This window comes from Periophthalmus magnuspinnatus, chromosome 13 (assembly GCF_009829125.3).
Source record: "Periophthalmus magnuspinnatus isolate fPerMag1 chromosome 13, fPerMag1.2.pri, whole genome shotgun sequence".
NCBI classification, from domain to species: domain Eukaryota; kingdom Metazoa; phylum Chordata; class Actinopteri; order Gobiiformes; family Gobiidae; genus Periophthalmus; species Periophthalmus magnuspinnatus.
In genome coordinates this window covers 30,685,500-30,713,432 of record NC_047138.1, presented here as the reverse complement: position 1 = coordinate 30,713,432, position 27,933 = coordinate 30,685,500, and the positions used below count along the sequence as shown (strand labels likewise).

The following is a 27,933-nucleotide window of genomic DNA, read 5'->3' as shown; positions in this document are numbered from 1 at the left end:
CATTCCTTTCTGGGGATTTATATTTAGGCCACCGTACACTTAAAGATATTCTCTTATGAGTTATTCCCACCAAGGGGGAAAAAAACAACTAATTCTTAAAAATCTAACCAGGACCATTGAAGTGATTGGTATTTGTATCGTGGTTAGTAGTTGTTTTATGGTTTTCTGCTTCTGAAGAGTGCAGACACAGACCTTCTTTGCTCCTGCTGCTTCCTTCTTTACTTTTCTTTTTAATCATTTTTCCTCTTCTAGTGCTGGTAGATTTGTTTAGTTATGATTTTCCTTTAAGTAAACCAAGACTTTCAAACCATTTTTACATTTTTAACTAAGTTTCTGACGTACCAGTGACATGTTGGGGGGGAAGAAACCAAAGGAATTCTTTCTGCAAACGCTATTGGAACTATCAACAACAAATGAATGAGTTACGAGCACAGATATTTGTTTTAGAATCTGAAAAAGGACTTCACTGAACTTCAGATTTGAATCTGAAACACGAGTAAATAAAAAGGGTGGAGATGTGTGTGCTTTTCTTCGAGATAATTTGGTCACTCACAGGTTGTCATTTGGGGTGTTTTCATCTTTTGTTTCCTTTAAAATGCAGCTAAAACAGTCCCCCTCCATACTCTACTTAGTCATATACAAACCTCCCCAGCACTGTCTGAGTTTTATTGATGATTTTACTGAGATGTTGTCAGTCGTATGCACAGACTTTGATGTTTTAGTCATTACAGGTGATTTTAATGTACATTTGGATAATGTGTTTGACAGAAACACTAAAGAGCTCAGTTCTGTCCTTGAAACCTTTGGTCTGACTCATTTCATTTACATTACATTTGATCACATTTAGTTACATTTGCCTTTGAGGTCGGCCGTTTTGCTGATGTGGCCCTCAGTGAAAATGAGTTTGACACGCCTGGTCTAAAGTTTAGTTTGGCTCATTTTTGTGTCTGTTTGAAAATACCTGATTTTATGCAGTATTTCAAATGTTGTCCTTCAAATTTACGTCAAATTATAAATCAGATATTATGTCCCAACAGTTACTTTTTATTTACTGTTTTGTACTTCTACTTAAAGGGCACATGTTACACTGTTTTTTGATTTGTTCTAATGTTTCCTCGTGTCAAACAGACCTGGAGTTGTGTTTTGTTTCATTCACATGTTTCATTGTTTAAATCCACACAATCTCTCAAACTGAAAACACTCTGTTCCACCTTGTGATGTCATCATGTTGTAATACAGGAAGTGCTCCACCGTGTTTCTAAACTCCAAACACCGTCACTAGAATCATTTGGATAATTTCGAACTCTCTATTGGACTAAAGGTAAAAGGAGCTGTTCACTTGAAAACGTCCACTTGATGACATCACAAGGTGGAACAGAGCGTTTTGAGCTTTGGAGATTTTAACAGACTAATAATAAAGTGTGACTCAAACATGTGTGAATGAAACAGAACACAAGTCCAGGTCTGTTTTTGAGGAGGTAACAACATTAGAACACGACTTAAAGCTCAGGAGAGTCAGTTTTGTGCGATATAGGACCTTTAATATTATGAAGTAACGAAAACATCTTCAAAAGTCCTCAAAATGGCGCCTGTGACTGTGGAACAAGAACAAGAACCAGTCTATTACTACAACACTACTACTACTACTACTACTACTACTACTACTAATACTACAAGAACAAGAGCAAGTCTACTACTACTACTACTACTACTACTACTACTACTACTACTACTACTACTAATACTACAACAAGAACAAGAGCATGTCTACTACTACGACTACTACTACTACTACTACTACTACTACTACCACTAATACTACAAGAACAAGAGCACGTCTACTACTACTACTACTACTACTACTACTACTACTACTACTACTACTACTACTACTACTACAAGAACAAGAGCCAGTCTACTACTACTACTACTACTAATACTACAAGAACAAGAGCACGTCTACTACTACTATTACTACTACTACTACCACTAATACTACAAGAACAAGAGCACGTCTACTACTACTACTACTACTACTACTACTACTACTACTACTACTACTACTACTACTAATACTACAACAAGAACAAGAGCATGTCTACTACTACTACTACTACTACTACTACTACTACTACTACTACTACTACTACAAGAACAAGAGCCAGTCTACTACTACTACTACTACTAATACTACAAGAACAAGAGCACGTCTACTACTACTATTACTACTACTACTACCACTAATACTACAAGAACAAGAGCACGTCTACTACTACTATTACTACTACTACTACCACTAATACTACAAGAACAAGAGCACGTCTACTACTACTACTACTACTACTACTACTACTACTACTACTACTACTACAAGAACAAGAGCCAGTCTACTACTACTACTACTACTAATACTAACACTACAAGAACAAGAGCAAGTCTACTACTACTAATACAACTACTATTACTACTACTACTACAAGAACAAGAACCAGTCTACTACGACTACTACTACTACTACTACAAGAACAAGAGCCAGTCTACTACTACTAATACAACTACTACTACTACTACTACAAGAACAAAAGCCAGTCTACTACTACTACTACTACTACTACTACTACTACTACTACTACTACTACTTAACTCCATTCATCTTCACTAGAATTATTTAGAATTGTCAGTCTCTTCTGAACTAAAGGTAAAATGATCTGTAACTTGAAAACTACCACTTGATGACATCACAAGGTGGAACAGAGCGTTTTGTGCTTCCTCTGATGTAACAGACTAATAATAAAGTGACTCAAACATATGAATGAAACAAAACTTAACTCCAGGTCTGTGTTTGAGGCTCTAACAGTATTAGAACACGACTTAAATCTCTGAGTTTTGTGTGATACCCTGTGGGACCTTTAACCTTTAAAAACAATGTGCCGCTCATAACAAGAAGCTTAAATCCCTGAATGGCGGGACGAAACAAAAAAAAAAAATCTTCACGTTTCCATTGTTCCCGTGTTTCCGTTTGCTCAAGCTCCTGCTCAAAGCTCGCCCTCGGCCCACACTCCCAAACAGACGCAGACGATCCGTTTAGCGGCTGCCGTTCAGACATAATTACTTTTCATTTGATGTGTAGAATTATTCAGAGTCGATGAGCTGCAGCGAGTCTGAGCAGAACACGCACCGGCTCTGTTTACCTCCACAACACAGTGTTTCTGCTGTCAAACACCACTCTACTACTGCTACTACTACTACTACTACTACTACTGCTACTACTACTACTACTATTACTACTACTACTACTACTGCTATGGTGTGTTAGCTTCTCCGTATATCAGTTTTCTTCTAATTCAGGTCACATTTGGGCAAAAATTTGGATTCAACCTGCAGCGTGAACTTGTACCTGAGCAGGGCCGGTTCAGTCTATTGGCAGACTTGGCAGCTGCTTAGGGCCCCGCACCAACAGGGGGCCCGAAAGAGCCCATACATTAATATTGAAAAAATGATCGGAAAGCTATTTTTGGAAACTAAATGGCGTTCATGTGCTTATACTAGTCTAAATATCCCTCTTAAATGATTATATGTGTTGTTTTATTTTCATTAGCTGCCAACGCTTTTTCTTTTTGAGTCGGGATTATAAACTGTTTCTCTTATGCGCTAATTCTGACTTGGATCACTACTTTGTACTTCTTGAGCAGGGCCGGTTCAGCCTTTAAGCAGACTGGGCAGCTGCTTAGGGCCTCAAGGTCAGGAGGGGGCCCCCCAAGAGCCCATACATTTATATTGAAAATAACATAATACACTCACCTAAAGGATCATTAGGAACACCTGTTCAATTTCTCCGTAATACAATTATCTAATCAACCAATCACATGGCAGTTGCTTCAGTGCATTTAGGGGTGTGGTCCTGGTCAAGACAATCTCCTGAACTCCAAACTGAATGTCAGAATGGGAAAGAAAGGTGATTTAAGCAATTTTGAGCGTGGCATGGTTGTTGGTGCCAGACGGGCCGATCTGAGTATTTCACAATCTGCTCAGTTACTGGGATTTTCACACACAGCCATTTCTAGGGTTTACAAAGAATGGTGTGAAAAGGGAAAAACATCCAGTCCTGTGGGCAAAAATGCCTTGTTGATGCTAGAGGTCAGAGGAGAATGGGCCGAGTGATTCAAGCTGATGGAAGAGCAACGTTGACTGAAATAACCACTCGTTACAACCGAGGAATGCAGCAAAGCATTTGTGAAGCCACAACACGCACAACCTTGAGGCGAATGGGCTACAACAGCAGAAGACCCCACCGGGTACCACTCATCTCCACTACAAATAGGAAAAAGAGGCTACAATTTGCACGAGCTCACCAAAATTGGACAGGAGCTTCGTGCCCTGGATGTGCATCCCACAAATCTCCATCAACTGCAAGATGCTCCTGTCAATATGGGCCAACATTTCTCCTCATCCTGAAAAAACAGAGGTCATTGTCGTTGGTCCCAAAGGTCAAAGAGATTCTCTGTCAGACCAGATATTCTCACTCGACAATGTGAATATAGCTTCTAGCCCTACTGTAAAAAATCTTGGAGTCCTATTTGATCAAAATCTCTCATTCACAGCCCATATAAACCTAGCTTGTAAAACCGCATACTTTCACCTGCGAAATATAACTAAAATTAGAAATATTTTACCTAAAAACGATGCTGAAAAACTCATCCATGCATTTGTTACTTCCAGACTTGATTACTGTAATTCCCTGCTTGCCGCCTGCCCCAAAAGTACTATAAGGAGCCTCCAGTTGGTCCAAAATGCAGCGGCCAGAGTCCTAACAGGAACTAAAAGAAGAGACCACATCAGTCCTGTACTAAAATATCTGCACTGGCTTCCTGTCGAGCTTAGAATCAAATTCAAAGTCCTCCTCCTGACATACAAAGCCCTAAACGGTATGGCCCCATCCTATCTGCAAGATGCTATTGTCCCGTACCAGCCAAACAGAGCACTCCGCTCTCAGAATGCAGGACTATTAGTGGTTCCTAGAGTGTCCAAAAGTACAGTGGGAGGGAGAGCATTCAGTTACCAAGCTCCTGTGCTATGGAATCAACTCCCTGCTGATGTTAAACAGGCCCCCACAGTCTCTGTATTTAAGACCAGGCTTAAAACCTTCCTCTTCGGTATAGCGTATGACCAGGTTACTTAGTGAGGGAGTTAGGGTTATTAAAACCCGGGATAAGATAAGCTGCAGTAGGAGTAACTAGCTGGGGGAAGTATGGCAACCTGAGCACTATCCTCTACTTTGCCCTATTTTCTCATCAGCAATGCTATTCACATGTTGTCCCCTGTCCCACTCCCCCTGTGGAGTGTATCTCTTTCAGATGCCCCGATGACAGTTGGACCTCCTCCTTGCCTGGCTCTCCTCCTCCTCGCCCGGCTCTCCTCCTCCTCGTCTGGTCTCCTGGCCGATTTCTTATGTTGTCTGATTTTTCCTGTTGTGTCTGATTTTTCCTGTTGTGTCTGATTTTTCTTGTTGTGTCTGATTCTTCCTGTTGTTTTGTTTTTTGTGTCTTGGCGGCACGGTGACTGAGTGCCATCACTCATGTCTCACAGCAAGAAGGTTGGTTCGATCCCCGGGTCACCAGGCCTTTCTGTGTGGAGTTTTTCATGTTTCTCCCCGTGTCTGGATGGGTTTCCTCCGGGTACTCCGGTTTCCCCCATCAACCAAAACATGAACGCCCTTCGAGACAACTGTTGTTGTGATTTTGGGCGTTACAAAAATAAATGAATTGAATTGAATTGAATTTCTAAAGAATGAATCAGCACCTTGTTGAATCAATGCCACGTAGAATTAAGGCAGTTCTGAAGGTGAAAGGTCAAACACCGTATTAGTCTGGTGTTCCTAATAATCCTTCAGGTGAGTGTTTATCAAGTTTTATTTGTATTTTTGATGTTTTCAGTCTGATGTTGGTCAGATAAACACAAAAACAACTGGTCAAAGTGATGAGAGCAGAGTCAGAATGTGTCAAATGAGAATCACCAGTAGCTGAGCCAGGAGGGGGCCCCAGAGACACATTCAGCTTAGGGCCCCCCCTGAATGCTAGGACCGGCCCTGTTGTTGAGTTACATGATTTTGAAGTAACTTTACCTTTACTTAAGTACGTCTTTTCACCTCTCTATCCAATCCAGTACTTTAGTTGATAGGGACACATTAAAACGCACCAAAAATCAGGAAATGTATTGAATTAAATCAGTTTTTGCTGTGGACCTCCCGATCCTCCATCCTTACACGTTTTTTGGTTGTTTTTTTTTTTTTTTTGTATTTTTTACTGTTATACTTGTGGCTGTTGCTATTGAGATGATGAAAGCTTTGTCTTAATTTGGTCAAATATGAACACGTGACACTGAAGTAGCGAGGGTCCCTGTATTCATTATAACAGTGAACACAGATTAGATAAACAAAAAGCTCAAATATTTGACACCCCTCTGTCATGATCCGCATTCTCCGCTCCTGGTTTTCCTTCTGTCCTGCTCTTTCCCTGCCTCACCTGCCAGATCTGGGCTGAGCTCCTGGCTCCTCCTGCGCGCACCTGCAGCTCATCAGCGCAATCACCACCACCTGCCAGGTAAAAGAGGAGCTGGGAGACGACACTCAGTGCAAGATCGTTGTTGTCGTTGTTCCTTCAGTTCCCTGTGTTCCTGTCGTTGTCTGCGTGCTTCACCCTGTTCCGTTCTGGATTATCTGCGTTTGGTGCCAGATCCTATGTGTGCCTTCAGCCCTGCTTCGACCCTGCTTCGGCCCTGCTTCGGCCCTGCTTCGGCCCTGCTTCGGCCCTGCTTCGGCCCTGCTTCGACCCTGCTTCGACCCTGCTTCGACCCTGCTTCGACCCTGCTTCGACCCTGCTTCGGCCCTGCTTCTCAGCCCTGGTACTGTCTTGGTTTTTTCCCTGCACTCCACGTTCCTGGATCCTGGCCCACACCTGGCTTCCTGCTCACCTCCGGATCAACCCACAGTTCTGTATTTTGTCTCCTTTCTAATAAATACTGTAAATCTGCCCCGAGTCTGCATCCCTTGGTCCGCACCTACACCGCACGTTACGACACCCTCCTTATTGGCGCACATTTGTTTGTGTTCGTACTGGTTTACCTCATCTACAACAGTGTGACATGAAACTTTTAAATCTGAATAAAGATAAGTACAGGCCGTGTGTTTGATGATTAAAAAGGAGGAGAGTTACATGGAATAAAGGAATGTGCAGTTATTGCTAGAGACATTATTATCATGAGAAATTATTATTGCAATAAGAATAATGTAAGAATGCTCGTTTCTATTGTAAGCGTCAAAGACCAAGAGACTGAAACATAAAGTCAGAAGGTTTAATGAGTTGCACACAGGTAATGTGAACAATGAAGCAACGGACTCTGAGGAAAGAACAGAACAGAGTCCTGAGACGTGCACAAAATATGAGTTCCGTACATTCCATAGGTCTGCGCCCCTCGTGGGCACGTGTCATTTACCTTCGTGTTAGTAAATCAAGATACTAGCTTGATGTAGCGCTGCACTGCTAGAAAATACCTTATAATAATCAGATGAAAAGAAATGGCACAGCATAGGAGGGAAACAGTGCCCTCTACTGTTATTAAAGTGGTGTAGCCACTGGCCAAAATACCGAACCATTAAACTGCAATATCCCACTTTATGTACAACTAATCAGTGTTCTCTGGTTTATAGACTATGAATGTAAAAATTATATTGTTACCTCTGTCTCTGTTATTACGTTTTCACATGGTATATTTTGTTAAAGTTATGAAGTAGCTACAATTGAGTAAAAAAATCACCTCAAACGTTATATTTGCCTATTGATATTCAATCTAAACAGAAAGAAATGGCTGTGATGACGACATCTTGACTTTTCTTCTATTAAATAATAAATCATTAAAAATAATGTACATAATGTACGTATCGTACACTCAAAGACAGCGGTGGAAGTGCGGTCCGTGGTGTAGGCCTGTCCCACTTCAGCAAGATGGCGGCTACACTGAGGAGGGCAGATTCTCGACCGGAACCTTCAAACTACACTTTGAAGAGTACTTTGAAGGGACCCTTCAAAAGGTGCATTTGGCGAATTGGGACACAGCCATAGACTCTGGACACACATCATCTTGATGCATTCAAGACGCGCCACATCAACAGCAGCTTCGCGCTTGAAAACGCATCGCAGAAACGCAGCGCAGCCAAGACGCACATCTGCGAGACATTTTGAATGAAAACTCAACGCCCCTGACGCCCCGGTGTGAATGCACCATAAGGCTCCTGTACAGTACAGAGTGAAGGGTATGTCAAGTAATAAAGCTTCTAAGTTGCATTGCAAATACATATATCAAAAATATGGAATGCATATTGATTGAATAAAGTTTCTTAGGGCCATCACATATACATATATATCTTTTGATACTGAAATCATATAAGTTTTGAATATTATTATGTAATCACCATTTTTATACTGAATTCATATATTCTTTGAATGTTGTATCTTTTTGGAGGTCGTCTAACAAGCACCATACTAAAAGTTGAACACCATCTACTAACACTGAAATTAGGTTAAAGGTAACATCGTAAAACGTGAATTATGGGAGACAGTTGGTGCTTTGCAGAAACTCCTTTTACCGAGTTAAGGCAACATTGTAGGAGGTGAATCATGTTGCCTGACAGCCACGATGTTTATACTAGAGTGGAGCATCTTGTGATAATACTGAAACTATGTTAAAGGCAACATGGTGTGATATGAATTGAGGGAAACTGTTGGGGTTGTGTAGACGCTCCTTTACAGGGACAGGACGGTCGGATGAGACTCAAGGCCGGAAAAATAGACTGGTGTGGCCCGGAGAGATGAGCGAGGCCGGAGGGAGGAACCTGGGCGACAACCTACTCAACATAATATTTGCATATTCATGTTTCATGTTACATTTTTATGTTACGGGGCCAGGGAAAGGCAGACAGACCGCCTGCTGCACATACGAGGGATAGATCATATGACCCCGGGTCCTGTATTAGATTGTAACTGTCAGGGGAATAAACTTTTGAGATTTGAACTGATCGAATCCAGTCGTCATTTTGATAGAACACGCCTAACAAGAGGAAGATGCTAACCACCGCAGAAAAAGTTGGACTTCTAGACATGCTGAGGAAAGGTACAAGTTACGCGGCTGTAGGGGGCGCCATTACAGAATAAATGAATCTTTGGTTCATCACATAAAGAAGGAGGAAAATAACATAAGGACAACAGCAGCAATAAGTTTTAACAAGGACGCAAAAAGGGTTGTAACTGCAACAAGACCATGGTAAGGATGGAGTCTGCTTTAGCTTTGAGGATCAGTGACTGCAGGAAAAAGAACATTATGAGACAAAATGAGGCTTATGGGGCTTTGAACCCTTTGGAACTATTGGGTTGGGATTTGGTTCATTACTTGAAGCTTCACTGATTTGAACGTGGGCGTCATCTGCTGGCACATTGGTTGTACTGCAGCCATGCAAAAGGTTGATGGCCCTGCAACTGTGCACTTTCAGTTTTGCTGTATTTGTGCACTTTTGTTATTAAGTTACCAGAGTTGGTAACTTTTACTCTGTATTGTATGCCTCTTTGTTTCTCTTTGTCTTTGTATTTATGTTTGCCAAAGAAGACAATAATTTCCCCCTCTTGAGGGTCAATAAAGTATATATTTCTAAATAAAACTGAAGCAGACTTCAGTTCATGTGTTGCTTTTCCTTCTTGCTCCATCCTACCAATATGTAGATGATTCACTTAATTGTCATCCACCAATGTTAAAAACATGAAGAATGAAATGTCCTCTGGTCAGCATGAACTAAATGATATAGGTGAATATGCAAATAAAAAATAGAATATTGACCAAATGATTCTGACAATTATGAGTTCATGTATGTATATTCTTGGATCAAGTAATGACGCTAACAAGAAGACACTTGTGGTCTCTATTCCACTGAGTTTGTCTTTCAAAATTCTATTTAGGTTTATGCCAAGGTGTTTCGCCATTTCATTTGTGTTCTGTGCAATCACCTCAGTTAAAGAATACTTCAGCATTTTTATCATCGGTATTATTTTTGATCCTGACACTCTTTTCTTGTGAGAGTTCTACAGTGGCAGCATGAAAAGGTGACAAGATCGTTATGCACTGGGATGCACACTCCCACTCGTTTGCAGTCAGTGGTTGACAATCTGTGGGCAGAGTAGACAGAGCAGCTTCCCTCTGCTCATAAAACTGCTGCATCATCTCATGGTGCTATTCCATCTGTTGTCCACCTCAATTATTAATTTTGTGACAGGACGGCCCATTTGCACCTGGATCTGCTGCAGCTTCTAAAATAAGTGACCATCAGCCTCATTTTTGATCATACATTATCTAGACCAGGAGTAGCATCCATGGACTTTTTCACTATTAAGTTCAGTGCATGTGCCAGGCAGACGGCATGCCGCACCTGCACAATATTTGCTGCAGCATCAGTCACCAAGCACTTCACCTTCTCTTCCAGAGCCCATTCCCTTAAAAGCTCTTGAGCAGTTCCAGCGATGTTCTCTGCTGTGTAACTCATAGGAAAAGGCTGAACTCCCAAAGGGTGGTGGAGAGTTCACCTGAATGAATGCTATGACAGGTAACAGCCAAATACACATCCATGTTGATAGAGGTCCACATGACTGCAGTCAGGCTGACACTGTTAGCATTCTGCAGGGCTGCCTTTGCCTGTTCCTTTTCCTCCACATACCTCCTCTCCACCATGGCTTTAACTGCCTGTCTTGATGGAAGGGTGTATGTCGGATCCAGTTTATCTACCAGAGCACGGAAGCCAGGATCAGACACCACAGTGAAAGGCTGGGAATCTTTGACTATGAAGTCCACTACAGCTTCATCAAGCTCCTGCTTCCTAAAATATAAAAGTTAGTAGAACAATATATTAATTTAGTTTTAGCAGAAACAAAACCATGCAAATGAGACTGCAGGGAAAAGGTTTAAGTGTAAAATTTGCAATGTATAATTCTAGCTCACTATTACATTTTAATAATCATTTTATAGACTCAAACCTGGACTCAATGCTCATAAACATTTACAGAAGTGCAGTGAAGGATGAAAGTGACACTATATATATTGCTTGAAACTGAAAACATTATGCCCACTCACCTGGTGCTGGTGGACACGTCATCACAGCAGCACTACTGGCTCCATCCTCATGTTTGACACATTAATGCCTCATCATTGATGACGGGAACAAAGCAAACACTTCACCTGCAAATTAAAAATGAGATGTATGTGTGGTTTATTCTTTTTTAAATTTATTTTTTGTGTAAGTAAGAGATGAAAAAGATGTTAACAAATAACCTTGTTCGACGGCACCGACAGACCTACGAACGCTAATCAAATCAATCCAAATAGTATTGACCAGATAGGCAACGCATCGCATTGTTTCAGCCATTTTAAACACAACTGAGACCTGTCAGATTTTCAAAGCTCCGCCCATTGAACCAAACCAGTCAGCTGATTCAGTCCGAATGAAGCGGTGAATTGGTTCAGACGTCATCAGTCACGTGACTTGAATCAAGCTCCGGAGCAGTGTTTCAGAAAAAAACCCTGCCAAGTTTTGGGTCTTGGTTCGAAGCTCCGTGTCAGAGGGAACATCACTAACTACAGCGGAGCGGCACCAGGACGAAGAGGCGCAGGACGAAGAGGTCAGAGGAACTGTGAAATACACGAGTCACTATCAATCATTTCTTATGTGTCCAACCTCGTAGATTGATCATTAAAATGAAATTTGTAACAGCATTTCTAAAAGCTGTCATTTTTATTTACAGTGTTGTACAGTATTTGGTTTTGTTCTATAATATTGTGCTTATTTTTTTTAGTCTACAAAGGTTTGAACTTTGAGAGTATTTAAACAAGAGAGAAATGTGAGAAAATGTTAATGTCTGTCTACTGATTGGACCAGACTGCCTAATCAGAAGCATTTGATCCTACAAGACAAAAGGGAGTATTACAATAATAAAGGTAATGAAGTGTCAGTCGCCAGGTGGATCAGCCCGTGGAGCTGTGGGGTGATGGGTTGAGGCAGAGGTGTGAAGAGCTGAGGGAGTGGGGCACTGTCAAAGTGAAGACTAAGTGAAAAAAAAATTAAATAAAAATCTACATGATTTAAAATGACCAGTAATCTTAAGTTAGTCTTTCTGATTAAGTCACAGGTCTTTTTACAAGGGCACGAGACAGGGATGTCCACTATGTCCATTTATTTTCATTAAGACCAAACCCAAACTATTGGAGGGGAACCACCCCCAGCCCCACCACAAGATCAGTCTGAATGTTTAACATTTTACTCTACTTCCAAGCAGAAAAAATACCCAAAATATGCAATCTTCCAATTTAACTCCTGGGATGAAAGTCAAACAAAACAAATATAACTTTATCTACTATGACAAACAGTAAACACTTACATCAAATGTAATACAAAAACTTTGTTCTGTTTTCATGAGATTTCTGTCAGTGCCTTCAGGCAAGTGAGAAATCAATGGGCTTAATAATATATTTGAGCCACTGAAAAGTTGACCTTATCTTTTTTTTTAAATATCTAGTGGGTCTTTGACGACATTAGGTTGTGGGTCTTAATAATTCTCTATAATAAGTCTAACCAGGGCCAGTGCAGTGATTGGTATTTGTGACATAGTTAGTAGTTGTAGTGACAATAAAGGGGTCATTAAAATTGTCTATATAAAAATCACCTTGTATTTAAATGTCTGGTTGGTCTTATTTTGATGACAAACTTTAGGTTGTGGGTTATTCACATTTATTGTTCTTTGTAGTGAGGACTTCTGGTTTGTAAGTACAGTCAGATGTTCAGCATTAGGTCTGATTTTCTGGAGGGTCTGGGGATTTGTTCTTTTCTAATAGTTGTGGTTTGGTTTGATGAAAACATATGGGGACAGTGGACATCCCTGTCTAGTGCCTGTGTGCAGTGTAAAGACCTGTGAAATAATCATAAACATGACTTGGTGATTGCAGCTCACTGTAGCTCATGTAAATATTTGATTTTTAGCCTCAGGAGGCTGTAGTGAGTCAATGATGTAAACCTGCTTTTTTAACCCATCCCCCTCTCCTCCCCCACACAGCCACATGTCTTCACTTTGCCAGTGCCCCACTCCCTCAGCCCTTCACACCTCTGCCTCAGCCCATCAGCCCACAGCTCCATGGACTGATCCACCTGGCTGACTGACACTTCATTACCTTTATTATTGTAATGCTGCCTTTTGTCTTGTGGGGCAGAATAATGTCCGTCTCATGTGAGTTTTGCACCGCCCTCAAACGCTCCCGACTGGCTGCTGTGGTCCAATCAAAAGAGTGGAGATGGGTGGAGGGAGGAGCTTTTAACCAACTGCAGCAATGTTCAGAGACAGAGAAGGGGTAGTCACCGGACACAGAAGAAGCTGCTCTATATGCCAGGCCTAAAACATAACTTTTGACTGATTAAAGGACTTGGAGAACTCTCTGCCACTACTCCTGTAAGTATATCTTATCTGTCGTCCAGGTGGGGTCAAAGATGGTTAAATTCCCCTGTAAATGTTACCTCAATTTGTCTTTTGCTACTGTTACGACCCATGACTTAAAGAGTCACCACGAATTTAGAGATTGACATAAGACTTGTTTTTATTTTACAAAAATGTCATTTAATAGGTTGATGTAAAGAAAATATGCTAAAGGTGCTAGGTTCACCACCTCTGGGCCAATCTGGTGTCCTGGGGAAGAGAGAGAAGAAAGATAAATTAGTGAGTGGTCCACTTTTACCCTGGCAGGGTCATCAGGTGTCCATGACAGTCAGACAAGGGGCCATTACAGCTACTGGCAACAATATTACATAAAAATTAAAATTCATGCAAACTGACAATTTGCTTCTTGTAGAAAGCCACGTCAAAACACAGTGTTTAGGTCATTTACTACATTAACATCTACTTTCCTTTGTTCTATTGCAGAACCACAGCATCCACGAGAATGAAGTTCACATGTGACCAGTGTGGAAAGATGTGGCCATCTGCTTCCAAACTCAAAGTTCACTACAGAACTCACACAGGAGAGAAGCCATTTAAATGTGACCTGTGTGGGAAGGAATTTAAACAGGCTTGTGCACTCAAAGTACATATGAGAATCCACACAGGAGAAAGACCGTACAGCTGTGACCAGTGTGGGAATGAATTTAAACAGTCTAGTGCACTCAAAGTACATATGAGAATCCACACAGGAGAAAGACCACACGGCTGTGACCAGTGTGGGAATGAATTTAAACAGTCTAGTGCACTCAAAGTACATATGAGAATTCACACGGGAGAAAGGCCATACAGCTGTGACCAGTGCGGGAAGCAATTTAAATATTCTAATGTCCTCCATCAACATATGAGAATCCACACAGGAGAAAGGCCATACAGCTGTGACCAGTGTGGGAATGAATTTAAAGGCTCGAGTACACTCAAACTACATATGAGAATTCACACGGGAGAAAGGCCATACACATGTGACCAGTGTGACAAAGCGTTCTCTTCTTCATCCAGTCTGAATAGACACATGAGAATTCACAAGTGTTTTAGACTGTATGAGTGTGGTCAGTGTGAAAAGGCTTTTAAAACATCGCAGCAACGCTCCAGTCACTACCGAACACACACAGGAGACAAACCATACGACTGTGAAGAGAGTGGGAAGGCTTTAAGATCTGTGAGGAACCGTCTGAACCAAGTTTCCAGACTGAAGAGAAGAGCAGCAGCTGTGACCAGTGTGGGAGGACCTGCTCATCTGAAAGTGCACTGTCTTGAACACACTAAAGGAGACAGAGCTGCTGAGGCTGGATCATGTGAGGCTAAAGTCAGACTCAAAAAGCTGGAGATCAGGCTTCAGAGACTCCAGACTGTGGAGTCGACCTCTGTGTAGAGTCAAAAAGTACAAACATATATATATATAAGTACAAAAAATATGTTATGATTAAGATTTTTTTTAAACAAAGCTTTTTTTAATTGTAAACTTTTCAGTGGGAGTTTACTTTGTCCATCTTAATTTCTCATTATTTTTATTTATGGTGTTTTTTTAAAAAAAAAAATTTTTTTACCTTTGTTTAACCTTTCATTTCTGGTTCACAGAAACACTCTTATGAGTTACCCCACAACAAAGTTTATTCTTTATGGATGCTGTGATGACAATATTAAATGTAAAAGAAAGAAAATGAGAAAATAAAGTCTACATTTTATTTTAGACCAATTGTTTGTCATGTGTTACATATGAATCAAGGAACTTTAGAAATGCCACAAATACATACACACAAAGGGCTGAAACAGTGTGAGCTTTTCTTACATAAACATTTGTAGTTAAGTTGTTGATTATTGGTTGTCAATCAATCAAACACTTCTGTCTTATGCAATACAAAACATTCTGTTTTCATGGGATTTGTCTCAGTGCCTTCAGATGAATAATCATTAGGCTTAATAATTACTTATTTAAATTATTTCATCACCTCTGATCAACAATAATTTGCCTTTTTCATAAATTCTCATTCCTTTCTGGGGATTTATATTTAGGCCACCGTACACTTAAAGATATTCTCTTATGAGTTATTCCCACCAAGGGGGAAAAAAACAACTAATTCTTAAAAATCTAACCAGGACCATTGAAGTGATTGGTATTTGTAGCGTAGTTAGTAGTTGTTTTATGGTTTTCTGCTTCTGAAGAGTGCAGACACAGACCTTCTTTGCTCCTGCTGCTTCCTTCTTTACTTTTCTTTTTAATCATTTTTCCTCTTCCAGTGCTGGTAGATTTGTTTAGTTAGGATTTTCTTTTAAGTAAACCAAGACTTTCAAACCATTTTTACATTTTTAACTAAGTTTCTGACGTACCAGTGACATGTTGGGGGGAAGAAACCAAAGGAATTCTTTCTGCAAACGCTATTGGAACTATCAACAACAAATGAATGAGTTACAAGCACAGATGTTTGTTTTAGAATCTGAAAAAGGACTTCACCAAACTTCAGATTTGAATCTGAAACACGAGTAAATAAAAAGGGTGGAGATGTGTGTGCCTTTCTTCGAGATAATTTGGTCACTCACAGGTTGTCATTTGGGGTGTTTTCGTCTTTTGAGTTTGTTTCCTTTAAAATGCAGCTAAAACAATCCCCCTCCATACTCTACTTAGTCATATACAAACCTCCCCAGCACTGTCTGAGTTTTACTGATGATTTTACTGAGATGCTGTCAGTCGTATGCACAGACTTTGATGTTTTAGCCATTACAGGTGATTTTAATGTACATTTGGATAATGTGTTTGACAGAAACACTAAAGAGCTCAGTTCTGTCCTTGAAACCTTTGGTCTGACTCATTTCATTTACATTACATTTGATCACATTTAGTTACATTTGCCTTTGAGGTCGGCCGTTTTGCTGATGTGGCCCTCAGTGAAAATGAGTTTGACACGCCTGGTCTAAAGTTTAGTTTGGCTCATTTTTGTGTCTGTTTGAAAATACCTGATTTTATGCAGTATTTCAAATGTTGTCCTTCAAATTTACGTCAAATTATAAATCAGATATTATGTCCCAACAGTTACTTTTTATTTACTGTTTTGTACTTCTACTTAAAGGGCACATGTTACACTGTTTTTTGATTTGTTCTAATGTTTCCTCGTGTCAAACAGACCTGGAGTTGTGTTTTGTTTCATTCACATGTTTCATTGTTTAAATCCACACAATCTCTCAAACTGAAAACACTCTGTTCCACCTTGTGATGTCATCATGTTGTAATACAGGAAGTGCTCCACCGTGTTTCTAAACTCCAAACACCGTCACTAGAATCATTTGGATAATTTCGAACTCTCTATTGGACTAAAGGTAAAAGGAGCTGTTCACTTGAAAACGTCCACTTGATGACATCACAAGGTGGAACAGAGCGTTTTGAGCTTTGGAGATTTTAACAGACTAATAATAAAGTGTGACTCAAACATGTGTGAATGAAACAGAACACAAGTCCAGGTCTGTTTTTGAGGACGTAACAACATTAGAACACGACTTAAATCTCAGGAGAGTCACTTTTGTGCGATATAGGACCTTTAATATTATGAAGTAACGAAAACATCTTCAAAAGTCCTCAAAATGGCGCCTGTGACTGTGGAACAAGAACAAGAACCAGTCTATTACTACAACACTACTACTACTACTACTACTACTACTACTACTAATACTACAAGAACAAGAGCCAGTCTACTACTACTATCACTACTACTACTACTAATACTACAAGAACCAGTCTACTACGACTACTACTACTACTACTACAAGAACAAAAGCCAGTCTACTACTACTAATACAACTACTATTACTACTACTACTGGAACAAGAACTAGTGTACTACTACTACTACTACTACTACTACTACTACTACTACTACTAAACTCCATTCATCTTCACTAGAATCATTTAGAATTGTCACTCTCTTCTGAACTAAAGGTAAAAGGATCTGTAACTTGAAAACTACCACTTGATGACATCACAAGGTGGAACAGAGCGTTTTGTGCTTCCTCTGATGTAACAGACTAATAATAAAGTGACTCAAACATATGAATGAAACAAAACTCAACTCCAGGTCTGTTTTTGAGGCTCTAACAGTATTAGAACACGACTTAAATCTCTGAGTTTTGTGTGATACCCTGTGGGACCTTTAACCTTTAAAAACAATGTGCCGCTCATAACAAGAAGCTTAAATCCCTGAATGGCGGGACGAAACAAAAAAAAAAATCTTCACGTTTCCATTGTTCCCGTGTTTCCGTTTGCTCAAGCTCCTGCTCAAAGCTCGCCCTCGGCCCACACTCCCAAACAGACGCAGACGATCCGTTTAGCGGCTGCCGTTCAGACATAATTACTTTTCATTTGATGTGTAGAATTATTCAGAGTCGATGAGCTGCAGCGAGTCTGAGCAGAACACGCACCGGCTCTGTTTACCTCCACAACACAGTGTTTCTGCTGTCAAACACCACTCTACTACTGCTACTACTACTACTACTACTACTACTACTACTACTACTACTACTATTACTACTACTACTACTACTGCTATGGTGTGTTAGCTTCTCCGTATATCAGTTTTCTTCAAATTCAGGTCATATTTGGGCAAAAATTTGGATTCAACCTACAGCGTGAGTTTGTACCTGAGCAGGGCCGGTTCAGTCTATTGGCAGACTTGGCAGCTGCTTAGGGCCCCGCACCAACAGGGGGCCTGAAAGAGCCCATACATTAATATTGAAAAAATGAACGGAAAGCTATTTTTGGAAACTAAACGGCGTTCAGGTGTTTATACTAGTCTAAATATCCCTCTTAAATTATTATATGTGTTGTTTTATTTTCATTAGCTGCCAACGCTTTTTCTTTTTGAGTCGGGATTATAAACCGCACTGTTTCTCTTATGCGCTAATTCTGACTTGGATCACTACTTTGTACTTCTTGAGCAGGGCCGGTTCAGCCTTTAAGCAGACTGGGCAGCTGCTTAGGGCCTCAAGGTCAGGAGGGGGCCCCCCAAGAGCCCATACATTTATATTGAAAATAACATAATACACTCACCTAAAGGATCATTAGGAACACCTGTTCAATTTCTCCGTAATACAATTATCTAATCAACCAATCACATGGCAGTTGCTTCAGTGCATTTAGGGGTGTGGTCCTGGTCAAGACAATCTCCTGAACTCCAAACTGAATGTCAGAATGGGAAAGAAAGGTGATTTAAGCAATTTTGAGCGTGGCATGGTTGTTGGTGCCAGACGGGCCAGTCTGAGTATTTCACAATCTGCTCAGTTACTGGGATTTTCACACACAACCATTTCTAGGGTTTACAAAGAATGGTGTGAAAAGGGAAAAACATCCAGTCCTGTGGGCGAAAATGCCTTGTTGATGCTAGAGGTCAGAGGAGAATAGGCCGAGTGATTCAAGCTGATGGAAGAGCAACGTTGACTGAAATAACCACTCGTTACAACCGAGGAATGCAGCAAAGCATTTGTGAAGCCACAACACGCACAACCTTGAGGCGAATGGGCTACAACAGCAGAAGACCCCACCGGGTACCACTCATCTCCACTACAAATAGGAAAAAGAGGCTACAATTTGCACGAGCTCACCAAAATTGGACAGGTGAAGACTGTAAAAATGTTGCCTGGTCTGATGAGTCTCGATTTCTGTTGAGACATTCAAATGGTAGAGTCAGAATTTGGCGTAAACAGAATGAGAACATGGATCCATCATGCCTTGTTACCACTGTGCAGGCTGGTGGTGGTGTAATGGTGTGGGGGATGTTTTCTTGGCACACTTTAGGTCCCTTAGTGCCAATTGGGCATCGTTTAAATGCCACGGGCTACCTGAACATTGTTTCTGACCACGTCCATCCCTTCATGACCACCATGTACCATCCTCCTCCTCTACTTCCAGCAGGATAATGCACCATGTCATAAAGCTCGAACCATTTCAAATTGGTTTCTTGAACATGACAATGAGTTCACTGTACTACAATGGCCCCACAGTCACCAGATCTCAACCCGATAGAGCATCTTTGGGATGTGGTGGAACAGGAGCTTCGTGCCCTGGATGTGCATCCCACAAATCTCCATCAACTGCAAGATGCTCCTGTCAATATGGGCCAACATTTCTAAAGAATGAATCAGCACCTTGTTGAATCAATGCCACGTAGAATTGAGGCAGTTCTGAAGGTGAAAGGTCAAACACCGTATTAGTCTGGTGTTCCTAATAATCCTTCAGGTGAGTGTTTATCAAGTTTTATTTGTATTTTTGATGTTTTCAGTCTGATGTTGGTCAGATAAACACAAAAACAACTGGTCAAAGTGATGAGAGCAGAGTCAGAATGTGTCAAATGAGAATCACCAGTAGCTGAGCCAGGAGGGCCCCCAGAGACACATTCAGCTTAGGGCCCCCCCTGAATGCTAGGACCGGCCCTGTTGTTGAGTTACATGATTTTGAAGTAACTTTACCTTTACTTAAGTACGTCTTTTCACCTCTCTATCCAATCCAGAACTTTAGTTGATAGGGACACATTAAAACGCACCAAAAATCAGGAAATGGGGTGTGACTACACACGCTAATCAAATCAATCCAAATAGTATTGACCAGATAGGCAACGCATCGCATTGTTTCAGCCATTTTAAACACAACTGAGACCTGTCAGATTTTCAAAGCTCCGCCCATTGAACCAAACCAGTCAGCTGATTCAGTCCGAATGAAACGGTGAATTGGTTCAGACGTCATCAGTCACGTGACGTGACTTGAATCAAGCTCCAGAGCAGTGTTTCAGAAAAAAACCCTGCCGAGTTTTGGGGCTTGGTTCGAAGCTCCGTGTCAGAGGGAACATCACTAACTACAGCGGAGCGGAGCCAGGACGAAGAGGCACCACGACGAAGAGGCGCCAGGACTAAGAGGCGCCAGGACGAAGAGGCGCCAGGACGAAGAGGCGCCAGGACGAAGAGGCGCCAGGACGAAGAGGAACTGTGAACAGGTCAGAGGAACTGTGAAATACACGAGTCACTATCAATCATTTCTTATGTGTCCAACCTCGTAGATTGATCATTAAAATGAAATTTGTAACAGCATTTCTAAAAGCTGTCATTTTTATTTACAGTGTTGTACAGTATTTGGTTTTGTTCTATAATATTGTGCTTTTTTTTTTTTTTTTGTCTACAAAGGTTTGAACTTTGAGAGTGTTGAAATGTGAGAAAATGTTAATGCCTGTCTACTGATTGGACCAGACTGACTAATCAGAAGCATTTGATCCTACAAGACAAAAGGGAGTATTACAATAATAAAGGTAATGAAGTGTCAGTCGCCAGGTGGATCAGCCCGTGGAGCTGTGGGGTGATGGGCGGAGGCAGAGGTGTGAAGAGCTGAGGGAGTGGGGCACTGTCAAAGTGAAGACTAAGTGACAAAAAAATTTAATAAAAATCTACATGATTTAAAATGACCAGTAATCTTAAGTTAGTCTTTATGATTAAGTCACAGGTATTTTTACAAGGGCACGAGACAGGGATGTCCACTATGTCCATTTATTTTCATTAAGACCAAACCCAAACTATTGGAGGGGAACCACCCCCAGCCCCACCACAAGATCAGTCTGAATGTTTAACATTTTACTCTACTTCCAAGCAGAAAAATACCCAAAATATGCAATCTTCCAATCCTTCACAACGTTAAATATTTGAATCTGTATCAATCTTTAACTCCCTGGATGAAAGTCAAACAAAACAAACATAACTTTATCTACTATGACAAACAGTAAACACTTACATCAAATGTAATACAAAAACTTTGTTCTGTTTTCATGAGATTTCTGTCAGTGCCTTCAGGCAAGTGAGAAATCAATGGGCTTAATAATATATTTGAGCCACTGAAAAGTTGACCTTATCTTTTTTTTAAAAATAACTAGTGGGTCTTTGATGACATTAGGTTGTGGGTCTTAATAATTCTCTATAATAAGTCTAACCAGGGCCAGTGCAGTGATTGGTATTTGTAGCATAGTTAGTAGTTGTAGTGACAATAAAGGGGTAATTAAAATTGTCTATATAAAAATCACCTTGTATTTACATTTCTGGTTGGTCTTATTTTGATGACATAGTTTAGATTTAGGGTCATTTACATTTATTGTTCTTTGTAGTGAGGACTTCTGGTTTGTAAGTACAGTCAGATGTTCAGCATTAAGGCTGATTTTCTGGAGGGTTTGGGGATTTGTTCTTCTCTAATAGTTGGGGTTTGGTTTGATGAAAACATATGGGGACAGTGGACATCCCTGTCTAGTGCCTGTGTGCAGTGTAAAGACCTGTGAAATAATCATAAACATGACTTGGTGATTGCAGGTCATTGTAGCTCATGTAAATATTTGATTTTTAGCCTCAGGAGGCAGTAGTGAGTCAGTGATGTAAACCTGCTTTTTTAACCCATCCCCCTCTCCTCCCCCACACAGCCACATGTCTTCACTTTGCCAGTGCCCCACTCCCTCAGCCCTTCACACCTCTGCCTCAGCCCATCAGCCCACAGCTCCATGGACTGACCACCTGGCTGACTGACACTTCATTACCTTTATTATTGTAATGCTGCCTTTTGTCATGTGGGGAAGCATAATGTCCATCTCTCATGTGAGTTTTGCACCGCCCTCAAACGCTCCAGACTGGCTGCTGTGGTCCAATCAAAAGAGTGGAGATGGGTGGAGGGAGGAGCTTTTAACCAACTGCAGCAATGTTCAGAGACAGAGAAGGGGTAGTCACCGGACACACAAGAAGCTGCTCTATACGTCAGACCTGAAACATAACTTTTGACTGATTGGTTAAAGGACTTGGAGAACTCTCTGCCACTACTCCTGTAAGTATATCTTATCTGTCATCCAGGTGGGGTCAAAGATGGTTAAATTCCCCTGTAAATGTTACCTCAATTTATCTTTTGCTACTGTTACGACCCATGGCTTAAAGAGGCACCACGAATGTAGAGCTTGTCATAAGACTTGTTTTTATTTTAAAAATATGTCATTTAATAGGTTGATGTAAAGAAAATATGCTAAAGGTGCTAGGTTCACCACCTCTGGGCCAATCTGGTGTCCTGGGGAAGAGAGAGAAGAAAGATAAATTAGTGAGTGGTCCACTTTTACCCTGGCAGGGACATCAGGTGTCCATGACAGTCAGACAAGGAGCCATTACAGCTACTGGCAACAATATTACATAAAAATTAAAATTCATGCAAACTGACAACTTGCTTGTTGTAGAAAGCCACGTCAAAACACAGTGTTTAGGTCATTTACTACGTCAACATCAACTTTCCTTTGTTCTATTGCAGAACCACAGCATCCACGAGAATGAAGTTCACATGTGACCAGTGTGGAAAGATGTTGCCATCTGCTTCCAAACTCAAAGTTCACTACAGAACTCACACAGGAGAGAAGCCATTTAAATGTGGCCTGTGTGGGAAGGCATTTAAAGACTCGGGTGCACTCAAAGTACATATGAGAATCCACACGGGAGAAAGGCCATACAGCTGTGACCAGTGTGGGAAGGCATTTAAAGACTCGGGTACACTCAAAGTACATATGAGAATCCACACTGGAGAAAGGCCATACAGCTGTGACCAGTGTGGGAATGAATTTAAACAGTCTAGTGCACTCAAAGTACATATGAGAATCCACACGGGAGAAAGGCCATACAGCTGTGACCAGTGTGGGAAGGAATTTAAAGACTCGGGTACACTCAAAGTACATATGAGAATCCACACTGGAGAAAGGCCATACAGCTGTGACCAGTGTGGAAAGATGTTGCCATCTGCTTCCAGACTCAAAGTTCACTACAGAACTCACACAGGAGAGAAGCAATTTAAATGTGGCCTGTGTGGGAAGGCATTTAAAGACTCGGGTGCACTCAAAGTACATATGAGAATCCACACGGGAGAAAGGCCATACAGCTGTGACCAGTGTGGGAAGGCATTTAAAGACTCGGGTACACTCAAAGTACATATGAGAATCCACACTGGAGAAAGGCCATACAGCTGTGACCAGTGTGGGAATGAATTTAAACAGTCTAGTGCACTCAAAGTACATATGAGAATCCACACGGGAGAAAGGCCATACAGCTGTGACCAGTGTGGGAAGGAATTTAAAGACTCGGGTACACTCAAAGTACATATGAGAATCCACACTGGAGAAAGGCCATACAGCTGTGACCAGTGTGGAAAGATGTTGCCATCTGCTTCCAGACTCAAAGTTCACTACAGAACTCACACAGGAGAGAAGCCATTTAAATGTGACCTGTGTGGGAAGGAATTTCAACGATCTGGTCACCTGGATCGACACATGAGAATCCACACAGGAGAAAGTCCCTACAGCTGTGATCAGTGTGGGAGAGCATTTAAACGCGCTGATGCACTCTAAGCACATATGAGAATCCACACAGGAGAAAGACCGTACAGCTGTGACCAGTGTGGGAAGGAATTTAAACAGGATGGTACACTCAAAGCACATATGAGAATCCACACAGGAGAAAGACCGTACAGCTGTGACCAGTGTGGGAAGGAGTTTAAACAGGCTGGTCACCTGGATCGACACATGATAATCCACACGGGAGAAAGGCCATACAGCTGTGACCAGTGTGGGAAGGAATTTAAAAAGTCTTGTGCACTTAAAGCACATATGAGAATCCACACAGGAGAAAAGCCATACAGCTGTGACCAGTGTGGGAAGGAATTTAAAGACTCGGGTACACTCAAAGTACATATGAGAATCCACACGGGAGAAAGGCCGTACAGCTGTGACCAGTGTGGGAAGGAATTTAAAGACTTGGGTGCACTCAAAGTACATATGAGAATCCACACTGGAGAAACGCCATACAGCTGTGACCAGTGTGGGAAGGAATTTAAACAGGATGGTACACTCAAAGCACACATGAGAATCCACACAGGAGAAAGACCGTACAGCTTTGACCAGTGTGGGAAGGAATTTAAACAGGATGGTGCACTCAAAGCACATATGAGAATCCACACAGGAGAAAGACCGTACAGCTGTGACCAGTGTGGGAATGCATTTAAAGACTTGTGTAATCTCAAAATACATATGAGAATCCACACAGGAGAAAGACCGTACAGCTGTGACCAGTGTGGGAATGAATTCAACCGGGCTGGTACACTCAAAGCACATATGATGATTCACACGGGAGAAAGGCCATATGTATTTGACCAGTGTGGGAAAGCATTTAAAGACTCGTGTTCACTCAAATCACATATGAGAATCCACACAGGGGAGAAGCCATTTGAATGTGACCAGTGTGGTGAGGAATTTAGATATTCTAGTGTCCTCCATCAACATATGAGGATTCACACGGGAGAAAAACCATACGTATGTGACCAGTGTGAGAAAGTGTTCTCTTCTTAATCCGGTCTGAATAGACACATGAGAATTCACAAGTGTTTTAGACTGTATGAGTATGGTCAGTGTGAAAAGGCTTTTAAAACATCACAGCAACGCTGCAGTCACTACCGAACACACACAGGACACAAACCATACGACTGTGAAGAGAGTGGGAAGGCTTTAAGATCTGTGAGGAACCGTCTGAACCAAGTTTCCAGACTGAAGAGAAAAGCAGCAGCTGTGACCAGTGTGGGAGGACCTGCTCATCTGAAAGTGCACTGTCTTGAACACACTAAAGGAGACAGAGCTGCTGAGGCTGGATCATGTGAGGCTAAAGTCAGACTCAAAAAGCTGGAGATCAGGCTTCAGAGACTCCAGACTGTGGAGTCGACCTCTGTGTAGAGTCAAAAAGTACAAACATTGTGTTAAGATTAAGATTTTTTTCTGTTGGATTCAATATATATATTCAAGTTATATTATGTTATCTCACTGTTCATTTTAAAGGTACTGTAATGTTCACTCTTTATTATAATCATTATATTCAACTATGTAAACTATGTAATCTGCACTAATGTTTGTTCTTGAGTCTTGCAGAAAATGTCTTTTGAAAGTGCAGGATCCCACGGGAAGAAGGTCACTGTGAAACCCTAAAACAGAAACATCATGGGAGGATGTTTGTGCGAAGGGGAAGAGTGACCTTCTAGAAATGCAAAAACAGAATATATTTCTCTGTGAATTTTGTCATATGTTTTTATACTGCTTGCAAAGTGTATGTCCCCCATCCCTTGAGAGTAAGCAGTGCATTTGTAACTAGGGTTCCTAAGTTAATAAAGGGAGGAGAAAAACGGTGGGGGCCTTCAGAAGGAGGGTGCGAGGTGATTCTGTAACTGAAGGTTTTTGCCTCCCCGCTCTTTCTCCTCAATATTGAGACAAAATAATCTTTCTTGTCTTCTCTTCTCTTTTGAACTGTAATATAGGTTAAAAAGGTGAACCTATCATTTTCAAACAAAGGTTTTTTTTTATTCCAAATTTTTCAGCTGGAATTTACTTTGCCCATCTTATTTCTTCATTTTTTTCATTTTAATTTTTTTTTTTTTTTACCTTTGTTTAACCTTTCATTTCTGGTTCACAGAAACACTCTTGTGAGTTACCCCACAACAAAGTTTATTCTTCATTGATGTTGTGATGACAATATTAAAAGTAAAAGAAAGAAAATGAGAAAAAAAATCTACATTTTATTTTAGACCAATTGTTTGTCATGTCTTATGTCTTACATATGAATCAAGGAACTTTAGAAATGCCACAAATACATACACACAAAGGGCTGAAACAGTGTGAGCTTTTCTTACATAAACATTTGTAATTAAGTTGTTGATTATTGGTTGTCAATCAATCTTCTGTCTTATGCAATACAAAACATTCTGTTTTCATGGGATTTGTCTCAGTGCTTTCAGATGAATAATCAATAGGCTTAATAATTACTTATTTAAATTATTTCATCACCTCTGATCAACAATATTTTGCCTTTTTCATAAATTCTCATCCTTTCTGGGGATTTATATTTAGGCCACCCTACACTTAAAGATATTCTCTTATGAGTTATTCCCACCAATGGGAAAAAAATCAAGTTCTAAAAATCTAACCAGGACCATTGAAGTGATTGGTATTTGTAGCGTAGTTAGTAGTTGTATTATGGTTTTCTGCTTCTGAAGAGTGCAGACACAGACCTTCTTTGCTCCTGCTGCTTCCTTCTTTACTTTTCTTTTTAATCATTTTTCCTCTTCTAGTGCTGGTGGATTTGTTTAGTTATGATTTTCTTTTAGGTAAACCAAGACTTTCAACCCATTTTTACATTTTTATCTACATTTCTGACGTACCAGTGACATGTTGGGGGGAAGAAACCAAAGGAATTATTTCTGCAAACGCTATTGGAACTATCAACAACAAATAAATGAGTTACGAGCACAGATGTTTGTTTTAGAATCTGAAAAAGGACTTCACCAAACTTCAGATTTGAATCTGAAACACGAGTAAATAAAAAGGGTGGAGATGTGTGTGCCTTTCTTCAAGATAATTTGGTCAGTCACAGGTTGTCATTTGGGGTGTTTTCATCTTTTGAGTTTGTTTCCTTTAAAATGCAGCTAAAACAATCCCCCTCCATACTCTACTTAGTCATATACAAACCTCCCCAGCACTGTCTGAGTTTTACTGATGATTTTACTGAGATGCTGTCAGTCGTATGCACAGACTTTGATGTTTTAGTCATTACAGGTGATTTTAATGTACATTTGGATAATGTGTTTGACAGAAACACTAAAGAGCTCAGTTCTGTCCTTGAAACCTTTGGTCTGACTCAGCATGTCATCGAGCCACAACAGAGGACACACTCTGGACCTGCTCATTACAAAAGGAGTAAATATTTCAAATGTCAGTGTAGTGGATGTTGCTCTGTCTGATCATTTCTGTGTCTTTTTTGACCTGTTTGTTTTTCCAAACCAGTGGCTGGTCTTGCAGTTGTTCAGAGGAGACACATAAATGATAAAACAGGTGCGCTGTTCATGGAAATTATTCACTTTGAAAATGCCTCATGTTCTAATGTTGATGATTTGTTGATCTCTGTGACTTTGAGTGTTTTGAATGTTTTGACACCATTTCCCTGATGAAGGTTAAAATGATTAAAGAAAAGCAGAAAGGGCCATGGAGGAATGATGACTTGGTCAGGGCTCAGAAAAGGGAGTGCTGGAGGGCTGAGCGGGATTTGCAGAAATCAAAGCTCCAGGTTCATTATGAGATTTACAGAGAAAAGATGCACATGTACAACCACAGTTTATGTAGAACAAGAGGAAGGGATTTTTCTGACATTACTGGGAGTTGTAGTAACAACTCTCATGTCGTGTTTGCAAAAGTAAACAGATTAACAAACCCCCCAGCTCCGCTGCCTTTTGAACTAATTTCCACATCTAAGTGAAATGAGTTTGCAGTATTCTTTAATGAAAAGGTTGAGGGCTTTAATAT

General features: G+C 40.7%; 1 protein-coding gene across 1 annotated transcript in view; it reads left to right on the top strand.

Annotated features, from left to right (window-relative positions):
• LOC117380799 (zinc finger protein 208-like) overlaps nt 1-27,933 on the top strand; it is a 52,403-nt gene that overhangs the window by 5,276 nt on the left and 19,194 nt on the right. The window contains exons 4-7 of the mRNA XM_055225825.1: nt 14,047-14,740; nt 22,940-23,807; nt 23,976-24,927; nt 25,012-25,317. Of these exons, the coding sequence (XP_055081800.1) occupies nt 14,047-14,740; nt 22,940-23,807; nt 23,976-24,927; nt 25,012-25,317 (2,820 nt within the window). The remainder of the gene's footprint in view (nt 1-14,046; nt 14,741-22,939; nt 23,808-23,975; nt 24,928-25,011; nt 25,318-27,933) is intronic.